We start from the raw sequence: 19,194 nt of genomic DNA, 5'->3' as shown, positions 1-19,194 counted from the left end.
CTGCGTCCATGAAGAGCGCTGGAGAGTCTGCGCCACCTGCTTCTGGCAGGATCGGCCTTCATCTCAACACTGTCCGTCCACCCCAGCAAGTGCTCACGGAGACTTCAGAAGAGGCTGACAGAGTAGTAAAGAGTTCGGTGTTTGGGAAACTACAAACCAAACACCATGTGTACGACTTTCTTCTGGAAATATTTCAGACCTCTCACCACCTCCACCCCCTCACCAACAGAAGCAGCCAAGGCAATGACACGGAGACTTATTATGCACTTCTTTTTGTTTATTAACAGACACGTAAACATTTGATTGATTGATTGATTGATGATGGATGTCATCAATCACTGCTGAATGTATTCAGCCGCAGAACAGTAATAAACAGCAGAGTCGGTGACGTCACAGCGTCGGAGCAGAAGCCAGTGACGCTCCAACCTGTCGACCCGAACAGAAACCTTCCCGTCGTGGAAGCCGGGGCCAAAGGTCACCAAGGAGGCGTCGGTCAAGTTGTAACTGAGGAGCAGCTGAGGGGCCTCCGCTCCCCTCTGCCGGTACCAGCTGACTGCGGTCATGCTGGAGAAAGGCAGCAGGGGGCACTGCAGTGTGACGTCGTCTCCAATATTCACTGATACAGACGCCACGTGACTCCTCAGACCTGAAGACGAGGAAAAGAAACCGTTAACGGTTTGATTCCCTGTTGAATTAACTGGGCAGGGGAAGATAAACAGTGTGCAGCTTGTAGATGAGATGAATGAAGAGTGGCGCAGAACCAGGTTCCACATAAGAGCAGAACCAGGTTCCACATAAAAACAGAACCAGGTTCCACATAAGAGCAGAACCAGGTTCCACATAAAAACAGAACCAGGTTCCACATAAGAGCAGAACCAGGTTCCACATAAGAGCAGAACCAGGTTCCACATAAAAACAGAACCAGGTTCCACATAAGAGCAGAACCAGGTTCCACATAAGAGCAGAACCAGGTTCCACATAAAAACAGAACCAGGTTCCACATAATAGCAGAACCAGGTTCCACATAAGAGCAGAACCAGGTTCCACATAATAGCAGAACCAGGTTCCACATAATAGCAGAACCAGGTTCCACATAAGAGCAGAACCAGGTTCCATATAAAACCAGCTAGAACATTTCTTAAATGGGCAGAGTAAAGTGGACTTGGTGGTATTTAAGCAGCCAAGCACTGACTGGTTTATACCAAACTGTGAAAGCAACTCAAAACCTCCGAATCTGTTTCTGTTTTGCCCTTTTCGTGTCGTCTAGGTTCAACACTACGTTCTCTGTTCAACACTTGATTCAGCTCCTCTGGATAACCATGACCTGGATGAATGAGAACATCACAGACATGCCGTGGAGATCCACGCTTCTTTTGTCGTCTTCCAGGTCAAAACGACCCATGACAGTGTTGAACAGCAGACAGAAGACTCCAAATGGTCTTTTCTCAACCTGAAACGTGATGATGACTTTTCCTAGAGGGACTCCAGCACCAGAGACAGTCAAACGTTGTCTTGGTTCATATTTCCATCAAAGCTGTACACCACTAGGGTACTACGATTGTCTTAGGGACATGTCTTAGGGCCATGTGTGACCCTAAGACATGTGTGGGTCATGTGTGACCCTAAGACATGTGTTGGTCATGTGTGACCCTAAGACATGTGTGGGTCATGTGTGACCCTAAGACATGTGTGGGTCATGTGTGACCCTAAGACATGTTGGGGTCATGTGTGACCCTAAGACATGTGTTGGTCATGTGTGACCCTAAGACATGTGTGGGTCATGTGTGACCCTAAGACATGTGTGGGTCATGTGTGACCCTAAGACATGTTGGGGTCATGTGTGACCCTAAGACATGTGTGGGTCATGTTTGACCCTAAGACATGTGTGGGTCATGTGTGACCCTAAGACATGTTGGGGTCATGTGTGACCCTAAGACATGTCTTAGGGCCATGTGTGACCCTAAGACATGTGTGAGTCATGTGTGACCCTAAGACATGTGTTGGTCATGTGTGACCCTAAGACATGTGTGGGTCATGTTTGACCCTAAGACATGTGTGGGTCATGTGTGACCCTAAGACATGTGTGGGTCATGTTTGACCCTAAGACATGTGTGGGTCATGTGTGACCCTAAGACATGTGTTGGTCATGTGTGACCCTAAGACATGTGTGGGTCATGTTTGACCCTAAGACATGTGTGGGTCATGTGTGACCCTAAGACATGTTGGGGTCATGTGTGACCCTAAGACATGTGTTGGTCATGTGTGACCCTAAGACATGTGTGGGTCATGTTTGACCCTAAGACATGTGTTGGTCATGTGTGACCCTAAGACATGTTGGGGTCATGTGTGACCCTAAGACATGTGTGGGTCATGTGTGACCCTAAGACATGTGTTGGTCATGTGTGACCCTAAGACATGTGTGGGTCATGTGTGACCCTAAGACATGTGTGGGTCATGTGTGACCCTAAGACATGTTGGGGTCATGTGTGACCCTAAGACATGTGTGGGTCATGTGTGACCCTAAGACATGTGTTGGTCATGTGTGACCCTAAGACATGTTGGGGTCATGTGTGACCCTAAGACATGTTGGGGTCATATGTGACCCCGAGACATGTTGGGGTCATGTGTGACCCTAAGACATGTGTGGGTCATGTGTGACCCTATAAAACGAGTGGTGCCCCCTGGGTTAATGCAGCCTTCCCACAGTGTGCCGAGGGAAAACCCAGACAGTCACACAGTTTGTGATGAATGACAGCTTGTTTCTTTCTTCCTGCAGATTTGGGGTTTAACATTAAATTAAGTTGCTTTAATTTAGAGGTTTAATGAAGGTGGCTCATAAATGACCTGTAAGACGAGGGCAGTACACACAATGTGTGGGTTAATTGTGTGGCTAAACCTTCACCCAGACAACTGGGCAGTGCAACAAAACCAAAAGTAATTAAATGTGATAGTAAATATCTACTTACAGCTCAGAATAACGAGCAGGATTCTGACAGACGTCATCTTCTGAAGGAGGTGTGAGACCGGAGAAACGTCTGGAGGACACGCTACACTTCTTCTTCTTCAGTGTGGAGCGTGAGCGAGATGCTCCACCTTAAACAGAAGCCTGTTAAAGGAGCATTCCGGTGTTTCTGCAGGTCTTGTCCCATTGACTACAAATCACGTGTACTTTCTATTACACCCAAACCGTGCGACAGGATTTTACTTTTTTTTTCTTAATCTGTTTTCCTCCCTGCCAGACAGAAGTTAGTTGTGGTCCATTTCACTACAGCAGGACAATTTGTTAGACACAGATAACACACTACGCACAGCTCTGGTGTTTCCTGTCAAAGTTACATGACCATGACGGGAAGGAAAATCCCATTATGATCATGTAACTTCATGATCTTGTAAGGTTATGATCTTGTAACGTTATGATCATGTAACGTTATGATCATGAAACTTTATGATCATGTAACTTCATGATCATGTAACTTCATGATCTTGTAACGTTATGATCATGTAACGTTATGATCATGAAACGTTATGATCATGAAACTTCATGATCATGTAACTTCATGATCTTGTAACGTTATGATCTTGTAACGTTATGATCATGTAACGTTATGATCATGAAACTTTATGATCATGTAACTTCATGATCATGTAACTTTATGACCATGTAACTTCATGATCATGTAACTTTATGACCATGTAACTTCATGCTCATGTAACTTTATGACCATGTAACTTCATGCTCATGAAACTTTATGACCATGTAACTTCATGCTCATGAAACTTCATGATCATGTAACGTTATGATCATGTAACTTTATGATCATGTAACTTCATGATCATGTAACGTCATGATCATGTAACGTTATGATCATGTAACTTTATGACCATGTAACTTTATGATCATGTAACTTCATGATCATGTAACGTTATGATCATGTAACTTTATGATCATATAACTTCATGATCATGTAACGTTATGATCATGTAACTTCATGAAACTTTATGACCATGTAACTTCATGTAACTTTATGACCATGTAACTTCATGATCATGTAAAGTTATGATCATGTAACTATGATCATGTAACTTTGAACATGTAACTTCATGCTCATGAAACTTTATGACCATGTAACTTCATGCTCATGTAACTTTATGACCATGTAACTTCATGCTCATGTAACTTCATGATCATGTAACGTTATGATCATGTAACTATGATCATGTAATTTTATGACCATGTAACTTCATGCTCATGAAACTTTATGACCATGTAACTTCATGCTCATGTAACTTTATGACCATGTAACTTCATGCTCATGTAACTTTATGACCATGTAACTTCATGCTCATGTAACTTTATGACCATGTAACTTCATGCTCATGTAACTTTATGAAACTTCATGCTCATGTAACTTTATGATCACGTAACTTCATAAGAAAGTTTTGTTTGTTGCTGTACTAAACAACACAACAAGGTCCAACACACCAATCAATGAAACATGCGAAGTAGAAGCTTCTACCCAACCATGGGCAGAGCAGACAGTAGTGTCTCGTGTCCGGCCTGAGACATGGATGATCAGCTGACAGCAAGGATTAGAGAACATGGAGAAAGGGAACTAAAGACCTTCAGGTATTCCCAACACAAATCACAGGACATGGAAAGTGATATTAACCCAGAAAGTAACTTCTTCAACAACAACATCAACAGCTGTCTATGCTAGACCGATGTTCAACTGTTCAATACGACGGTCAAGTCAGATCAGAACATTTCAGTTATCCACATTAACAGCAGAAGCCTGTGCGCCATCTTCCAAAACACCAGAGAAGATCTGATCACTTCCGGAGTCCGCTAAACATAACAGCTGTATCTGAAACATGGATCTCCCTGAGAACGTGTTAACCTCCAGTTAGCTGGTCATGAACTGTCTCTTAAGAAGAGGAGGAGTAAAAATGGAGGGGGGGGGGGGCTTTGAATGTGAGCAACAGCCGGACTTACAAGGTGGTAGAAGTTATGTCATCGCTGTGGATGAAGTGCTGGAAGGTATCACAGCTGAAATCCATATGGACAAAAAGAAGAATGGAATCTTAAGTTGTATTTGTAGATCACCGAGGTCGAATATTTAAATATTTAAGGACTGGACAGAAGAAATTTATTCAAAGTCGTCACAAAAGAGTATGCTCGTATGTGGGGATAAGCACAATAAGGCAGGAGAGTTCATTAACCCAATGTATAGCTTGGGTTTATATCCTAAAATCACTAGACCCAGCAGAACCACACCACACTGTGTCACCTCAGTAGACAATATGTTCACAACATTATAGAAGGCCACGCTGAGACCGGCTCTTTAATAAATGACATCAGTGACCAGCCACCAGTTTTTACTGTCTATGACTGCAATTTTAGGAAGAACAAAGTTCCCAACAACACTAGAATGACCAAGACGGTCATATGACTGTTTTGGATTTTCAAAATTTAATAACTTTGTGAAAAAAAGATACAGACCTGCCGCACCCTGAATTCTCCTAAAATTATGTATATTTGCATTAAAATTAGTTTTAGATCAATTGCACACAATTTTTTTAAATAAGATCTACCTAAAACCACCGAGCGGTCAAAATGACCGCTTTTGATTGTGCAAAATGACTGCACGTAATCGTTCGCGTCATGTGAGTATTTATGACGTGTGTTGGTCGCATCGTTTCCTTCGTGAAGTTCGTTGCTGTGTCCTAGAAACACACGAGCGTCCTCCAGTGCAGACACATAGTCTCAACTTGCTGTGTGATTATTGCCGACATGTCTGGTTACAGACGCACCACACTTGCTACTCAAGTTCGACCATGTCTCTCTGAAGTTTAAATTGTTTAAAAATAGTATTAGAGTTGTTAAAATGTTAATTTGGTGTCACTCATTTCCTAACAGACATGCTAACATATGTAATACATTAATATCTTAGTTGGGTATTTATCTTGACACGATATAGAGTTTAAAAACCGGCCGGAATTTGACGGCACATGGTCGTTTTAGGTAGGAGTGAAATCCCGGGCGTTGAACAAAAGGAAATTTTAACATTTACCATTAAAACTAGAACAAAAGTGAATAAATACGAACTTCACGTGTAGTATTCCTTTAATCAGCCCACTCAGTGACTGGGTGAACCGTAACTTTTACAGGGCTCGAATGACCCATTAGTAGTTTTCCCACTCTCACAGTCACAAGCGTAGGATTTTCCCACTCTCACAGTCACGAGCGTAGGCTTTTCTCACTCTCACAGTCACAAGCGTAGGATTTTCCCACTCTATCACAGTCACAAGCGTAGGATTTTCCCACTCTATCGCAGTCACAAGCGTAGGATTTTCCCATTCTATCACAGTCACAAGCGTAGGATTTTCCCACTCTATCACAGTCACAAGCGTAGACTTTTCCCACTCTATCATAGTCACAAGCGTAGGCTTTTCCCATTCTATCACAGTCACAAGCGTAGGCTTTTCCCATTCTATCACAGTCACAAGCGTAGGATTTTCCCACTCTATCACAGTCACAAGCGTAGGCTTTTCCCACTCTATCACAGTCACAAGCGTAGGATTTTCCCACTCTATCACAGTCACAAGCGTAGGATTTTCCCACTCTATCACAGTCACAAGCGTAGGCTTTTCCCACTCTATCACAGTCACAAGCGTAGGATTTTCCCATTCTATCACAGTCACAAGCGTAGGATTTTCCCACTCTATCACAGTCACAAGCGTAGGATTTTCCCACTCTATCACAGTCACAACCGTAGGATTTTCTCACTCTATCACAGTCACAAGCGTAGGATTTTCCCATTCTATCACAGTCACAAGCGTAGGATTTTCCCATTCTATCACAGTCACAAGCGTAAGATTTTCCCACTCTATCACAGTCACAAGCGTAGGATTTACCCACTCTATCACGGTCACAAGCGTAGGATTTTCCCACTCTATCAAAGTCACCTTTCATTCATTACAATAAGCGTAGGCTTTTCCCACTCTATCACAGTCACAAGCGTAGGATTTTCCCTGCCAACCCCAATTCGTTGTCCTTCAATGTATCCATGAGGGCCACGGGGGAAAGCCAGTTTCTCTGCTCTCCTGGCTTGTTCAGTTTGGGGCCACAGCGTTCTCCTCTCTTCCCAATCCTCCAGTGGCAGCACTTCAGCAAAACGAATGCCTTTATCCTTACAGACCGGCGAGTCTTTGCTCCGACGCCAGACCTCTTCCTTCACCCGTCTTTGAGCAAGCAAAACGATGACATGTCTGTTCCTATTGTCCATCTTTCTCCCGACTCTATGCACAATATCAACTGCTTCTTCCATTTTTGGCTGCATATCTGGAACAATCTTAATTTGGGTGACTTGTGCTCTAATAGCTTCATCTTTTTTCTCTTCCAAGCCCTTGATCCGGAGACACCACATCATTCTGCATCTTTCTTGTTCTCTGAAGGTTATGGCTCCTGCAGGTTTTCAGAGCCTTGTTATGTTTACTCAAGCAAGTTCCGGCTTGTCGATCAAATTTGATGTTCGTTTTCCTACGCTGAACTTTGACCTGCGTTGTAACAAGAAATAGAACGTTCATCTCGCTGTCGTCTTCTCCCAGTCATGCAGAAGCCTGAAGCTCAGTTTGCCAATGCTGAGCACAGACTGTAAGTTATTAGTTAGAATAAGTTAGGCTTTGCACGGGGACCTCCGGTTCGAATAGCGTGATCCTCCCACGCGCAACGTCCTCCTGGCGACACTCCAACGTCACTTCTCGGCAAGACACGCCCTGCGTAGCATTCAAGTGCTAGGATTGGCCAGCTTGGCCAGTACTCGTTACTTCCGTTGGTTGGGCTGGTTAAGGTTCGGGTTAGGGCGGAGTTAGGGTTAAGGTTAGCTAATCAGAGGCAGGTCTTGCTAGAATCCTCACCCTGGATGCTACGCGGGGCGTGTCTTGCCTAGAAGTGCCGTGAGATTCATAATAATGCGGTGAAACTCCTCACTGTCAGGTGAAAAGAAGTGACTGGTGACTCCACATGTATGGGAGGAGGCATGTGGTAGTCTGCAGCCCTCCCTGGGTCGGCAGAGGGGGTGCAGCAGCGATCGGGACGGCTCGGAAGAGTGGGGTAATTGGCCGGATACAAGTGGGGAGAAAAGGGGGGGGGTAATTCAGGCTTTGTGTGCCTATGCCATTGTTGTGATTTGTTTTAACATTTGTTTTATAGAAGGCTAAAATCTATGTTGGTTGCTGCTGGCACAATGGCGCTAGCGTTAGCATGTTAGCTCACTGGCGTTAGCCCGCTAGCGTTGGTGTTTTATCTCGCTAGCTAGTGTTAGCTCATTGGGATATTTTTGTGCGTGACTGATGCGGGTTTCTTCTTTTGTTTCGGTTTTCACTCTGTCTGTTGATGGTCACGTTCAGTAAAGTTCCTGAAACAGAACTACTTTCAGGCATCGTCATGGAAGAGTTGGCTGTCTGCATAACTGCATCGGGACAAGAGTGAGGGCAGAGTAATGAACAAGGCTACTCGGACAAGACAGACCCTAGACAGCATTCTATCAGAGACGTTTGCAGCACTGTAATGCACTGCGGAAAGGATAAGAGCGCAATTTTGACTTCGCTGAGAAAAAAGATAATTAAACATAAACAGTCTAATAGTCACACTGCTGCCGAACGAATATGTAAGAAAGTGAGCTACACTTAATCGCCAGCAGAGGGTGATCTTGCATTGTCGGCGCGTATTTTTCTTTCTGGAGTGTTTCCGAATTCTGGGTCTTTTGTCCCTCCGTGGCTACTGTAGAGCCAGTTCCGTTTTGCCTTACAAGCTGCCTGTGTGCTGCGAGTGGTGCTGTACCTATGTGATAGAGCTGATAAATGCAGCAAAACCTGCTCTGCCTTAGCCGCCATCAGGACTTCCGTCTCCCGTCTGTACAACTGTCTTCTCCCTCCGTCCGCCCCGGAGTCAATATACACTGGAAAAAATAAAACAACGCAGAGACCCTTCAAGGGGTGTTCGGGCCGACAGACAGAAGAATAGGGTTACATATACACGAGAATGCAAAAACTCAGACCCTGGAGAAAGTATGCGATAATATTGTAACGCGTCTGACCCTTTAGTCTAGCGGTTAGCGATGTCTCCTGCGGTGCGGGCGATACGGGTTCGCTTCCCGGCCGCGGCAGTTCCTGTGGTTGCGTTGTCCCCCGAATTCGCTACATTGGTGTCAGAAGTGGGATGGAGCGACCGTAAGGCCATCGGAAGCGTAGGCGCCCTGAGGCGTGAAGGAGCTGATATGCTTAAGCGCGGGGACGCGCTTTCCGAAGGAGGAGGGTAGTGTAACGGATAAGAAGACACGCTGGCCGCTGGCTCACGGGTCTGACCCTTTAGTCTAGCTGGTGTTCAACCACCCTAAGTTCTCCCACACAACTCCCCTTCTCATGTCCCCACACTGGCTCCCAGGAGCTGCTCGCATCCAGTTTAAGACTCTGGTGCTGGTCTACAGGGCAGTGAAAAGAACAGCTCCTTCCTATCTCCAGGCCATGGTCAAGCCCTACACCCCACCCGACCACTTGGCTCTGCTGCCTCGGGACGCCTGGTTGCCCCGTCGCTCAGAGGCCCCTGCTGCCGATAGACCCGGTCCCAGCTCTGTTCTGTCCTGGCCCCACAGTGGTGGAATGAACTCCCCACTAATGTCAGGACAGCGGAGTCACTGCCCATCTTTCAGCGCAGGTTGAAAACTCACCTCTTCAATAACTACTACCCTGTTACTTGCTCTCAGCACTTATTGTATTCACTTATTTAGAAAAAAAAACCTCTTTCTTACAGTTTTACTTTAGCACTGGTTTTGCTCTTAGATGCTTGTTTAGATGCACTTATGACCGCTGATGACTAGTAGTTCTCCTGATCTCCTACATTAAATGATGCACCTATTGTAAGTCACTTTGGATAAAAGCGTCGGCTAAATGACTGTAATGTCATGTCATGTCATGTAATCTGAACCATCGAATGTTCACCACTGCATCAGGGCCAGCAGCAACCTCCCAGGCTGAGTCGGAGTGTGTCCATTTGATTGCACAACTGAAAGTCGTGGAACGCAGTAACTGGCCACCAGCACCAGTACCTGGTTTTTGGAGGGGTGGAAATAAGTGAACTCTGTAAAAGATTCAGGCTGCCAACTTTTAGTGCAATTAATGGATTCAGAGACTTTATCGTGAGCTATGGGGATGCTACACCTGATGAGCTCAGGTCTTTAATGAATTGCACCAAACTCATCCATGTAGCACTGCAGAGTGCGAAAGGGGATTCAGCTAGATGAATCTAATTGTCACCCCGATCTGCACGAAGTTACTGATTGAACGGAACGGGTATCCGCCTTGATGTTCATCAAACTACACAGCCAACTCTAAACCAGTGGGATCCGACAGGCTATGTGACAACTTGGCTGAGCTACCATTGCTCGGCTGAGGACACGAGAACGAGACCTTCAACCGAATCTCTCAAGGATTCTGCTCCTGACCCAGTGTGGTGATTTCTTTTGACTTTTTTGAGCAGGACGTCCTGTGGTCGAAATAAAAACATCAATGGTGAGTAACACTGGTGACATTTTTTAGGCGCGGCCTGCTGTGCTTAATGTGTTTTATGGATTACAATCTCAACTTCAAACTTAACTAGGCCTATACTGTGTAATGACTAAGTAAACCAGTGATGTTGAATATAATAATAAGTATTGGCAATGATTTGACTCCCCCTCCGACTTGGAGCTACTGCGGCCTGTAATTAACTGCACATACCTGACTGGATGCGTTTGGTGTGGAATAAATTCGCGGATCCTTTGCTATAAAGTGGGATGATTCGTGTGTGGTTTGTGAACGAAGCATATGTCAGCGCGCAGCATTCTCTGTGATGATGTCATTGAAATAGCACCCCCCACTAAAAAAAACCCCACCCGAAGCTATACTGAAAGCGCCATTGGCAAAGCGCCATCGGAAGCGCGTGCGCCCAGAGGCATGAGGGTGCTCGTATGCTGAAGCTTCCCGAAGGAGGGGGGTAGTGTAACAACCACGGATAAGGAGACTCGCTAGCCCTTGGCTAACGGATCGCACCCTTTAGTCGACTGGTTATCGTAGTCGCCCGTGGTGCGGGAGACCCGGGTTTGCGTCCTGGCTGCGGCGGTTCCCGGGCTACCCCCCGAATTCGCTACATTGGTGTCAGAAGTGGGAAGGTGAGACCGTGAGGCCATCGGAAGCGCGTGCGCCCAGTGGCGTCAGGGAGCTCCTATTCCCGAATTCGGAGGTCAGCCCGGGAACCGCCGCAGCCAGGACGCGAACTCGGGTCTCCCGCACCACGGGCGACTACGATAACCAGTCGACTAAAGCAGGGGTGGCTAATCATGTGCCATGGAGAGCCACACCAGGTGATTTCACTGATACCATCTTCCTCTTTGGCTGAAGGGCTTGCTAATCGGTGGAATCACCTGGTGTGGAGTCGGGTTGGAATGAAAACCTGCATACACATGGCTCTCCATGGCACATGGTTAGCCACCGCTGGACTAAAGGGTGCAACCCGTTAGCCAACAGCTAGCGAGTCTAGTTATCTGTGGTCGTTACACTAGATTATGGGGATATTTTGTGCGTGACTGATGCGGTTTAATAGTATATGGGTTTGAATATATACACGGAGTAATACGGTGGTGAGCCTATACTATAGGTAATACGACGAGAGGCCAGCAGGCGCGCTCTCAGGCGGATGTACGTAAGCAGAACTGAAGTCGGTTAGGATACGCATGCACGGTTGTTGTTCTTTGTTGCTGAATAAAGTTCATAAAAAGGACTACCCGCCAGTCTCCTCATCGGTAGAAACCACAACATGGTGTCAGAAGTGGCGGCGTTTGATGTTTAATCGCCGAAGAAGACGAGAGACCGAGAGAAGAGAGCGGTGAGCTTGTTGAAAAGTCCCAGTGACTAAACGGAGACGTGTCGGGTCCGACGGCGCTAAAGTCAGGAGAGTTTGGGGTTACGCTAACGCGGAAGAGAAAACACAATGGAACAGTTTAAATCACCACCTCCGTTAGTATTAATAGCCAACATATGTGAAAACTGGCGCAGACGGGAGCAAAGATATAGGTTGTACATGACGGCAACTGAAATGTGGAAAAAGGAAAAGGAGGTGCAAGTGGCGATATTACTGCACACGCTAGGCGAAGAAGCGCTCGAGGTGTACAACACACTTGACATAGCCAGGGCCGAGCCCCAACACGTGCAGGTGGACCACATATTGCAGGCTTTCAGAGATTACTGTACGCCAAAGAAAACGTGGTATTTGAGAGGCACCAATTTTGGACGTATGCAATGCAAGAACCGATGCACATTGACAAATTTGTCACAGAGCTAAAACACAGGAGCAAAGACTGTGAGTTCGGAATAACCGAAAATGACACGCTGAGAGACAAAATCGTTTTCAGTGTTACAGATAAGCATCTGAAAGAGAAACTGCTGAGAGAACCTAACCTGACCTGACTAAAGCCATTGATATTTGCAGGGCATCAGAGATAGCCACGGAGCAAATCAGCATAATGGTGTGCGCAAAGAAGGAACATGAGGTGCATGCAATAACGGAGGCAACAAGACCAATAAGGCAAAATAAGGCTAATGTCACATGGCCCAAAAGCATGTCCAGCGTATGGAACGAAGTGCAGAGCTTGTGGGAAGGGCAGTCACTTTGCCAAGATGTGCAGAATGAAAGGAGTGCAAGCAGTGCAGACAGTGGATTCACTATTTGTGGGCAGTCTGGAGTGCACCCAGGTAAATGCACTGAATAAAGCTAGTGATATGCCGTGGCGAGCTACTTTGTCAATTAGAGGAGTGCCCATCATCTTTAAACTAGACACGGGTGCTGACGCTAGTGTTCTCCCTCTAGAACAGGTCAGAAAACTCCCTGGCAAAGTACGCCTTAGTCCCACAAACACAGTATTAAGAGTTTATGGAGGTAACCAGATTAAGCCAGCCGGTAGCACCTACCTGAAATGCAGTACTGAGTGAGCAGAGTCCAAGCTCCAGTTCTATGCCATTAAGCAGTCAGCATCTCCAATTCTTGGAAGAGCAGCATGTGAGGAGTTGAACTTGGTCAGACGTTTTGATGAAATCAAGGAGAGCTCACCTGCAACCAAAGAAGAGCTGGTGAGGCAGTATCCAGAGGTGTTCCAGGGGCTTGGGGAGTTCCCTGGTGAGCATCACATTCACATTGAACCAGAAGTGACCCCCCATGATCCATGGCTGCAGAAAAATCCCGTTTGCCGTCATGGACAAACTGAAAAAGACACTGAGTCAGCTGGAAAAAGCTGATGTCATCACTCCAGTAACAGAACCGACACAGTGGGTGAACAGCTTGGTAATAACTGAAAAGAAAAATGGCTCACTCAGACTTTGCCTTGATCCTCAAGAGCTGAACAAAGCCATCAGATGACAGCACTACTCCATACCGACACCTACAGATGTCCAAAGCAGACTGTCTGGCAAGAGAATATTTACAATACTCGATGACAAAGATGGATATTGGCAAATTAAGCTGGACAGAGCATCGTCACTGTTATGCACCTTCAACACGCCATGGGGGCGTTACAGGTTCAAAGCATCTCCCATTCGATATAAAATCGGCCAGCGAAGTCTTCCAACAGAAGAACAGTGAAACATTTGGTGACATTGACGGTGTACAGGTGATAGCCGACGATATGATCATCGCTGCAGCTGATGCGAAGGAACATGTCGAGACAAAGTGCAGTACAAAGTGACGGAGATGAAGTACATGGGACACGTGATAAACCCTAAGGGAGTACGGCCAGACAGTGACAAGGTGAATGCTATTGTACACATGCCAGCACCAGAAGATAGAAAGGGTCTACAAAGGCTACTAGGTATGACTAAGTACCTGTCCCAATACATACCTAATGAAGCAACAGTGACAGCATCCTTACGGCAGCTACTGAGGAAAGATATGCAGTGGCTGTGGTCACATGAACAGGATGCCTCCCTGAACAAGCTCAAGACAGCACTAACTGAGGCTCCAGTGCTGAAATTCTTCGACCCAAAACAGCAGATAGTCCTCCAAGCTGATGCATCGAAAGATGGGCTAGGTGCGTGCCTGCTGCAGCGAGGACGGCAAGTGGCATATGCATCCAGAGCCCTAACACAGGCCGAGCAAAACTATGCGCAGATTGAAAAAGAACTGCTTGGGATCGTGGTTGCAACACGAAAATTCCACCAGTACGTGTTTGGTGCACATGTGGTGGTGCAGTCAGACCACAAGCCTCTGGAAGCTATATTCACAAAGCCATTAGGACAGGCACCTGCCAGACTACAACGAATGCTGCTACAGCTTCAGCGTTACAATCTCCACATCAAGTACACACCTGGAAAGGAAATGCTAATAGCAGACACTTTATCCAGAGCGTTTGGTGCAGTGGAAACACAAGCGGAGTCCATGACTACAGATGAAAAGGTAGTCTATGCCATGGAAGCAACTGAGGCTCTGGGAAGAGAGATGCACGAGAGGCTTAAGATGGCAACTGAGGAGGACCGGACCTCACAAAAGCTACTAGACATTCACCAGAGAGGGTGGGCAAAGCACAAAAACAGACAGATGCTGAGCTTAAAGTCTATTGGCCAGTCAGAGACATAATCACAGCAAATAGGGGGGTCCTGATGACAGGAGACAGATTCATTATCCCTAAAAAGTTGAGATCAGACATGCTACAGAGACTGCACATAGCCCACCAAGGAGTACAACTGACCAAAGAACAGGCACGCAAGTATCAATATTGGCCAGACATATCGGCTGATATAGAGCAAATGGTTGGGAGCTGCCCCACCTGTCAACAACACCTACTGAAGAATCAGAAGGAGCCACTAAAAGGCCATGAGCTGCCAGAGCTACCATGGTACAAAGTAGGTGTGGACATTTTTGAGCTATAAGGCAAATCTTTCCTCCACAAAATAGATTATTTCTCAAAATATCCTGAGGTCCACAAATGCGGAACAAAACAGCAAGCACAGTAATAGCAAAGCTGAAGGCTGTGTTTTCCAAACATGGTGTTCTGAAGGAAGTGGTGAGTGACCACATGCCATTTGCTAGTGCTGAGATGAGTCAGTTTGCAAGTGACTGGGGCATACCATGGACATTCTCAAGCCCAGGCTATCCACAATCTAACGGGATGGCAGAATGCACAATAAAGACCATTAAACTCATGCCGAAGAAGGCGGAGCAGACTAAAACAAACCCCCACCTGGCTCTGTTGACTTTAAGGAACACTCCTGTGACTGGACTTGGGCTCTGTCCTGCAGAAATGCTGATGGGTCGGGTCCTAAGAACCTCATTGCCAGTAGCCAGTGCTGTGCTCAACCCGAGGCATCCAACAAGAGTCAAGTAGAGGCTACTTAAACTGCAACAGAGACAAGAAAGTACTACAACCAACATGGCAGACCTCTCTCTGTGCTCGAACCGGGAATGGCTGTCAGTATAGAGACTCCACAAGGCTGGAAACCTGCCCTGGTAGAACAGAAGAGACAGGAGCCGAGGTCATATAATGTTGTGACGGCTGCAGGACAAAGGTACAGGAGGAATAGGAGGCACTTGAGAACAATTCAGAATGACACACATACTGAAATAGAGGACAGTAATGTCAGTGTCACTGAGCAGCCACCTCCAAGCCAGCCTGCAGAACCACATGTACATGACGCGACAAGAAATGTGGGGCAACCAGTCAACTGTTCAGACACACAGGTCCAACACACCAGAAGTGGCAGGAAGTTATGCTCTTATGGAGGGTCATGTGCTAGAAACCTCTGACCCCGGTGACAGTGTTCAAAGACTGGGTACAAAGAGTGTGCAGAGTTCTTAAGAAAAAAAAAAGAAAACGTAATGAATGTCTAGTATGAACAATGAATGTATGAAGAATGTAACACTGTACTGATGTCAAGAATAGATATAGTAAGCATTCAAAGCCAGACCTCTAAACAGTTCATAGTGGTCTTGTGGACAGTGTTATATCTCCATTTTGAAGTTTAAGAAAAGACGAACAAAGGCATTTGTTTCTTAATGCAGTAAGTTCAAACTGATAGATAGTGGAACAAACAAGTCTATAGTGTGATTGTTTTGTTTTTTGTTCTGTGGAAAAAGAGGGATGTAGTATATGGGTTTGAACATGTACACGGAGTAATACGGTGGTGAGCCTATACTAAAGGTAATACGACGAGAGGCCAGTAGGCGCACTCTCAGGCGGATGTACGTAAGCAGAACTGAAGTCATGCAGGAGTGGTGTTCTTTGTTTCTGAATAAAGTTCATAAAAAGGAGTACCCGCCAGTCTCCTCATCAGTATAAACCTCAACAGGTTTGTTCTTTTTTCAGCTTTCACTCTGCTGATGGTCACGTTCAGTAAAGTTCATGAAGCAGAACTGCTGTGGTGAGTCGTCATGGAAGAGTTAGCTCTCTGCATAACCGCGCCGGGGAGGCGGCGAGGGCAGAACCCTGCCCCTCCTCTAGTCGCTCTTCTGTCCGCATAACCGCGCCGGGGGGGCGGCGAGGGCAGAAACCCTGCCCCTCCTCTAGTCGCTCTTCTCTCTGCGAGGGCAGAACCCTGCCCCTCCTTTAGTCGCTCTTCTCTCGGCGAGGGCAGAACCCTGCCCCTCCTTTAGTCGCTCTTCTCTCGGCGAGGGCAGAACCCTGCCCCTCCTTTAGTCGCTCTTCTCTCGGCGAGGGCAGAACCCTGCCCCTCCTTTAGTCGCTCTTCTCTCGGCGAGGGCAGAACCCTGCCCCTCCTTTAGTCGCTCTTCTCTCGGCGAGGGCAGAACCCTGCCCCTCCTTTAGTCGCTCTTCTCTCGGCGAGGGCAGAACCCTGCCCCTCCTTTAGTCGCTCTTCTCTCGGCGAGGGCAGAACGCTGCCCCTCCTTTAGTCGCTCTTCTCTCGGCGAGGGCAGAACCCTGCCCCTCCTTTAGTCGCTCTTCTCTCGGCGAGGGCAGAACCCTGCCCCTCCTTTAGTCGCTCTTCTCTCGGCGAGGGCAGAACCCTGCCCCTCCTCTAGTCGCTCTTCTCTCGGCGAGGGCAGAACGCTGCCCCTCCTTTAGTCGCTCTTCTCTCGGCGAGGGCAGAACCCTGCCCCTCCTTTAGTCGCTCTTCTCTCGGCGAGGGCAGAACCCTGCCCCTCCTTTAGTCGCTCTTCTCTCGGCGAGGGCAGAACCCTGCCCCTCCTCTAGTCGCTCTTCTCTCTGCGAGGGCAGAACCCTGCCCCTCCTTTAGTCGCTCTTCTCTCGGCGAGGGCAGAACCCTGCCCCTCCTTTAGTCGCTCTTCTCTCGGCGAGGGCAGAACCCTGCCCCTCCTCTAGTCGCTCTTCTCTCGGCGAGGGCAGAACGCTGCCCCTCCTTTAGTCGCTCTTCTCTCGGCGAGGGCAGAACCCTGCCCCTCCTTTAGTCGCTCTTCTCTCGGCGAGGGCAGAACCCTGCCCCTCCTTTAGTCGCTCTTCTCTCGGCGAGGGCAGAACCCTGCCCCTCCTCTAGTCGCTCTTCTCTCTGCGAGGGCAGAACCCTGCCCCTCCTTTAGTCGCTCTTCTCTCGGCGAGGGCAGAACCCTGCCCCTCCTTTAGTCGCTCTTCTCTCGGCGAGGGCAGAACCCTGCCCCTCCTTTAGTCGCTCTTCTCTCGGCGAGGGCAGAACCCTGCCCCTCCTCTAGTCGCTCTTCTCTCGGCGAGGGCAGAACTCTGCCCCTCCTCTAGTCCCTCTTCTCTCGGCGAGGGCAGAACCCTCCCCTCCTCTAGTCGCTCTTCTCTCTGCATAGTTGCTCGTTTTGTTTCTTTCCTTTGTCATTGTCGTCTCTTCGGTGTTAAACGGAAGTGCCTCCGCTAAGCCAGCAGCATGGCGCTACTTTGCCGTGTTTGCACCCTTAAGTCGGCCAGCTGCTCGTTCACCCTCCTCTCAAGGCTTCATGTCGCCCCTACCGCGGCTGGTTAGACTTGTGGCTCCTCACCGTCACCTCTCTCGGCGTGGGTTTTGCTTCTCCCGCGGCTGCTTCCTGGCGGAGTGGTGTCCAGCCGCCCGCCTGTTTAGCGGCTCTCAATCGCTCGTCCTGCTCCGCTTTTCGACCACCTTCCTTTCTTTCCACCTCAAGCGGCGTTTCCTGCCATGTGCGGTCCATTTCCAACTGGGCAGGTTTAACCAGCGTGTGTGTGTTCATCTTCACGCCTCTGGGTGGAGAATCGCCAACTTCAGACGAAACTTTGGCACCAGATTTGACGAGCTCCAAAATACGTGGCTGCTCAATCCGCCATCTTGCGTCTGGCGGCCGACCATCCCTAATCCACCAGGGGGCGTGTCGTGTTGTCAAGTGGGTGTGTCACATTAAAAGTTGGCGTGTTGTACTGCGAGTACACAGCTAGACCCGTGTAGTTGCTTCAGCGGTTTAACGGTTTGGCTTTCTGTCCAGGAGAAGAGAGACGACGATGGTGTTTGACTGGTTTTGAGCTACTTTACTGACCCCCGGGGGGAGATCCCTCTCTGCCCGGAAGCCACCCCAGCTGTGCAGCTAGGAGCAGTGGGCAGCTTCCGGGCAGCGCTCGGGGACCATCTCCAGGTCGTCTGGCCGTGCCTTGCTCAGGGGCACAGGCAGGAGTACTAACCCTAACATGCATGTCTTTCTGGTGGTGGTGGGGGGGGGGGGGGAAACCGGAGCACCCGGGCTGCAGCGCTGCAAAACCCAGAAAGAAAAGCATTCAGTTCCTCTCCCTCTGCCATGTTACAGTACCGAGAAATACAGAAACACAAACCCACAGCTCTCTACAAAAACACACACTCACGTACTCACATACTCCCTCTCTCTCTCACACACACACACACACGCGCACACACGCACGCACACGCACACACACGCACTCTCTCTCAAAAAGCCAGTGAACACACCCTACCAGGGAAACACTGCGTCACACAAGAACGGTGGAATTTTAACTTTCATTTTCCAGTGTGAGTCAGTGTGTGTGTGAGTCAGTGTGTGTATTTGTGTGTGTGTGTGTGTGTGTGTGTGTTGTGTACATTTGACTGTTGCTGTTTGAGAAAGAGATGTTGAGTTTCCATTTCACTCACCGTTGCCTCTGAAGGGGTGGGGAGGTGGTGGGAGGAGTTTAGGAAGGAAAGAGATCCGATTGGCTGTCCTCACACCACCGCTCACAG

The 19,194-nt window shown here is 47.8% G+C and overlaps 1 protein-coding gene across 2 annotated transcripts; it reads right to left on the bottom strand.

The window, feature by feature from the left end:
- Nucleotides 1-268: 268 nt before the first annotated feature.
- Nucleotides 269-19,186, bottom strand: sid1 (secreted immunoglobulin domain 1). Of its 2 annotated transcripts, XM_056277257.1 has the most exons (3): nt 19,108-19,186; nt 2,967-3,106; nt 269-646 (listed from the first exon to the last, which is right to left on the bottom strand). In XM_056277257.1, the coding sequence occupies exons 2-3, from the start codon at nt 3,001-3,003 to the stop codon at nt 336-338; spliced, it is 348 nt and encodes a 115-aa protein (XP_056133232.1). In that variant the 5' UTR covers nt 3,004-3,106; nt 19,108-19,186; the 3' UTR covers nt 269-335. The 2 variants fall into 2 exon arrangements, with proteins under 2 accessions (XP_056133232.1, XP_056133231.1); XM_056277256.1 differs by lacking the exon at nt 19,108-19,186 and having other exon boundaries at nt 2,967-3,223.
- Nucleotides 19,187-19,194: the final 8 nt, after the last annotated feature.

This window comes from Lampris incognitus, chromosome 3 (genome assembly GCF_029633865.1).
Source record: "Lampris incognitus isolate fLamInc1 chromosome 3, fLamInc1.hap2, whole genome shotgun sequence".
NCBI lineage: Eukaryota > Metazoa > Chordata > Actinopteri > Lampriformes > Lampridae > Lampris > Lampris incognitus.
Note: the sequence above shows the minus strand (reverse complement) of the source record. Positions and strands in the feature narration are given on the sequence as shown.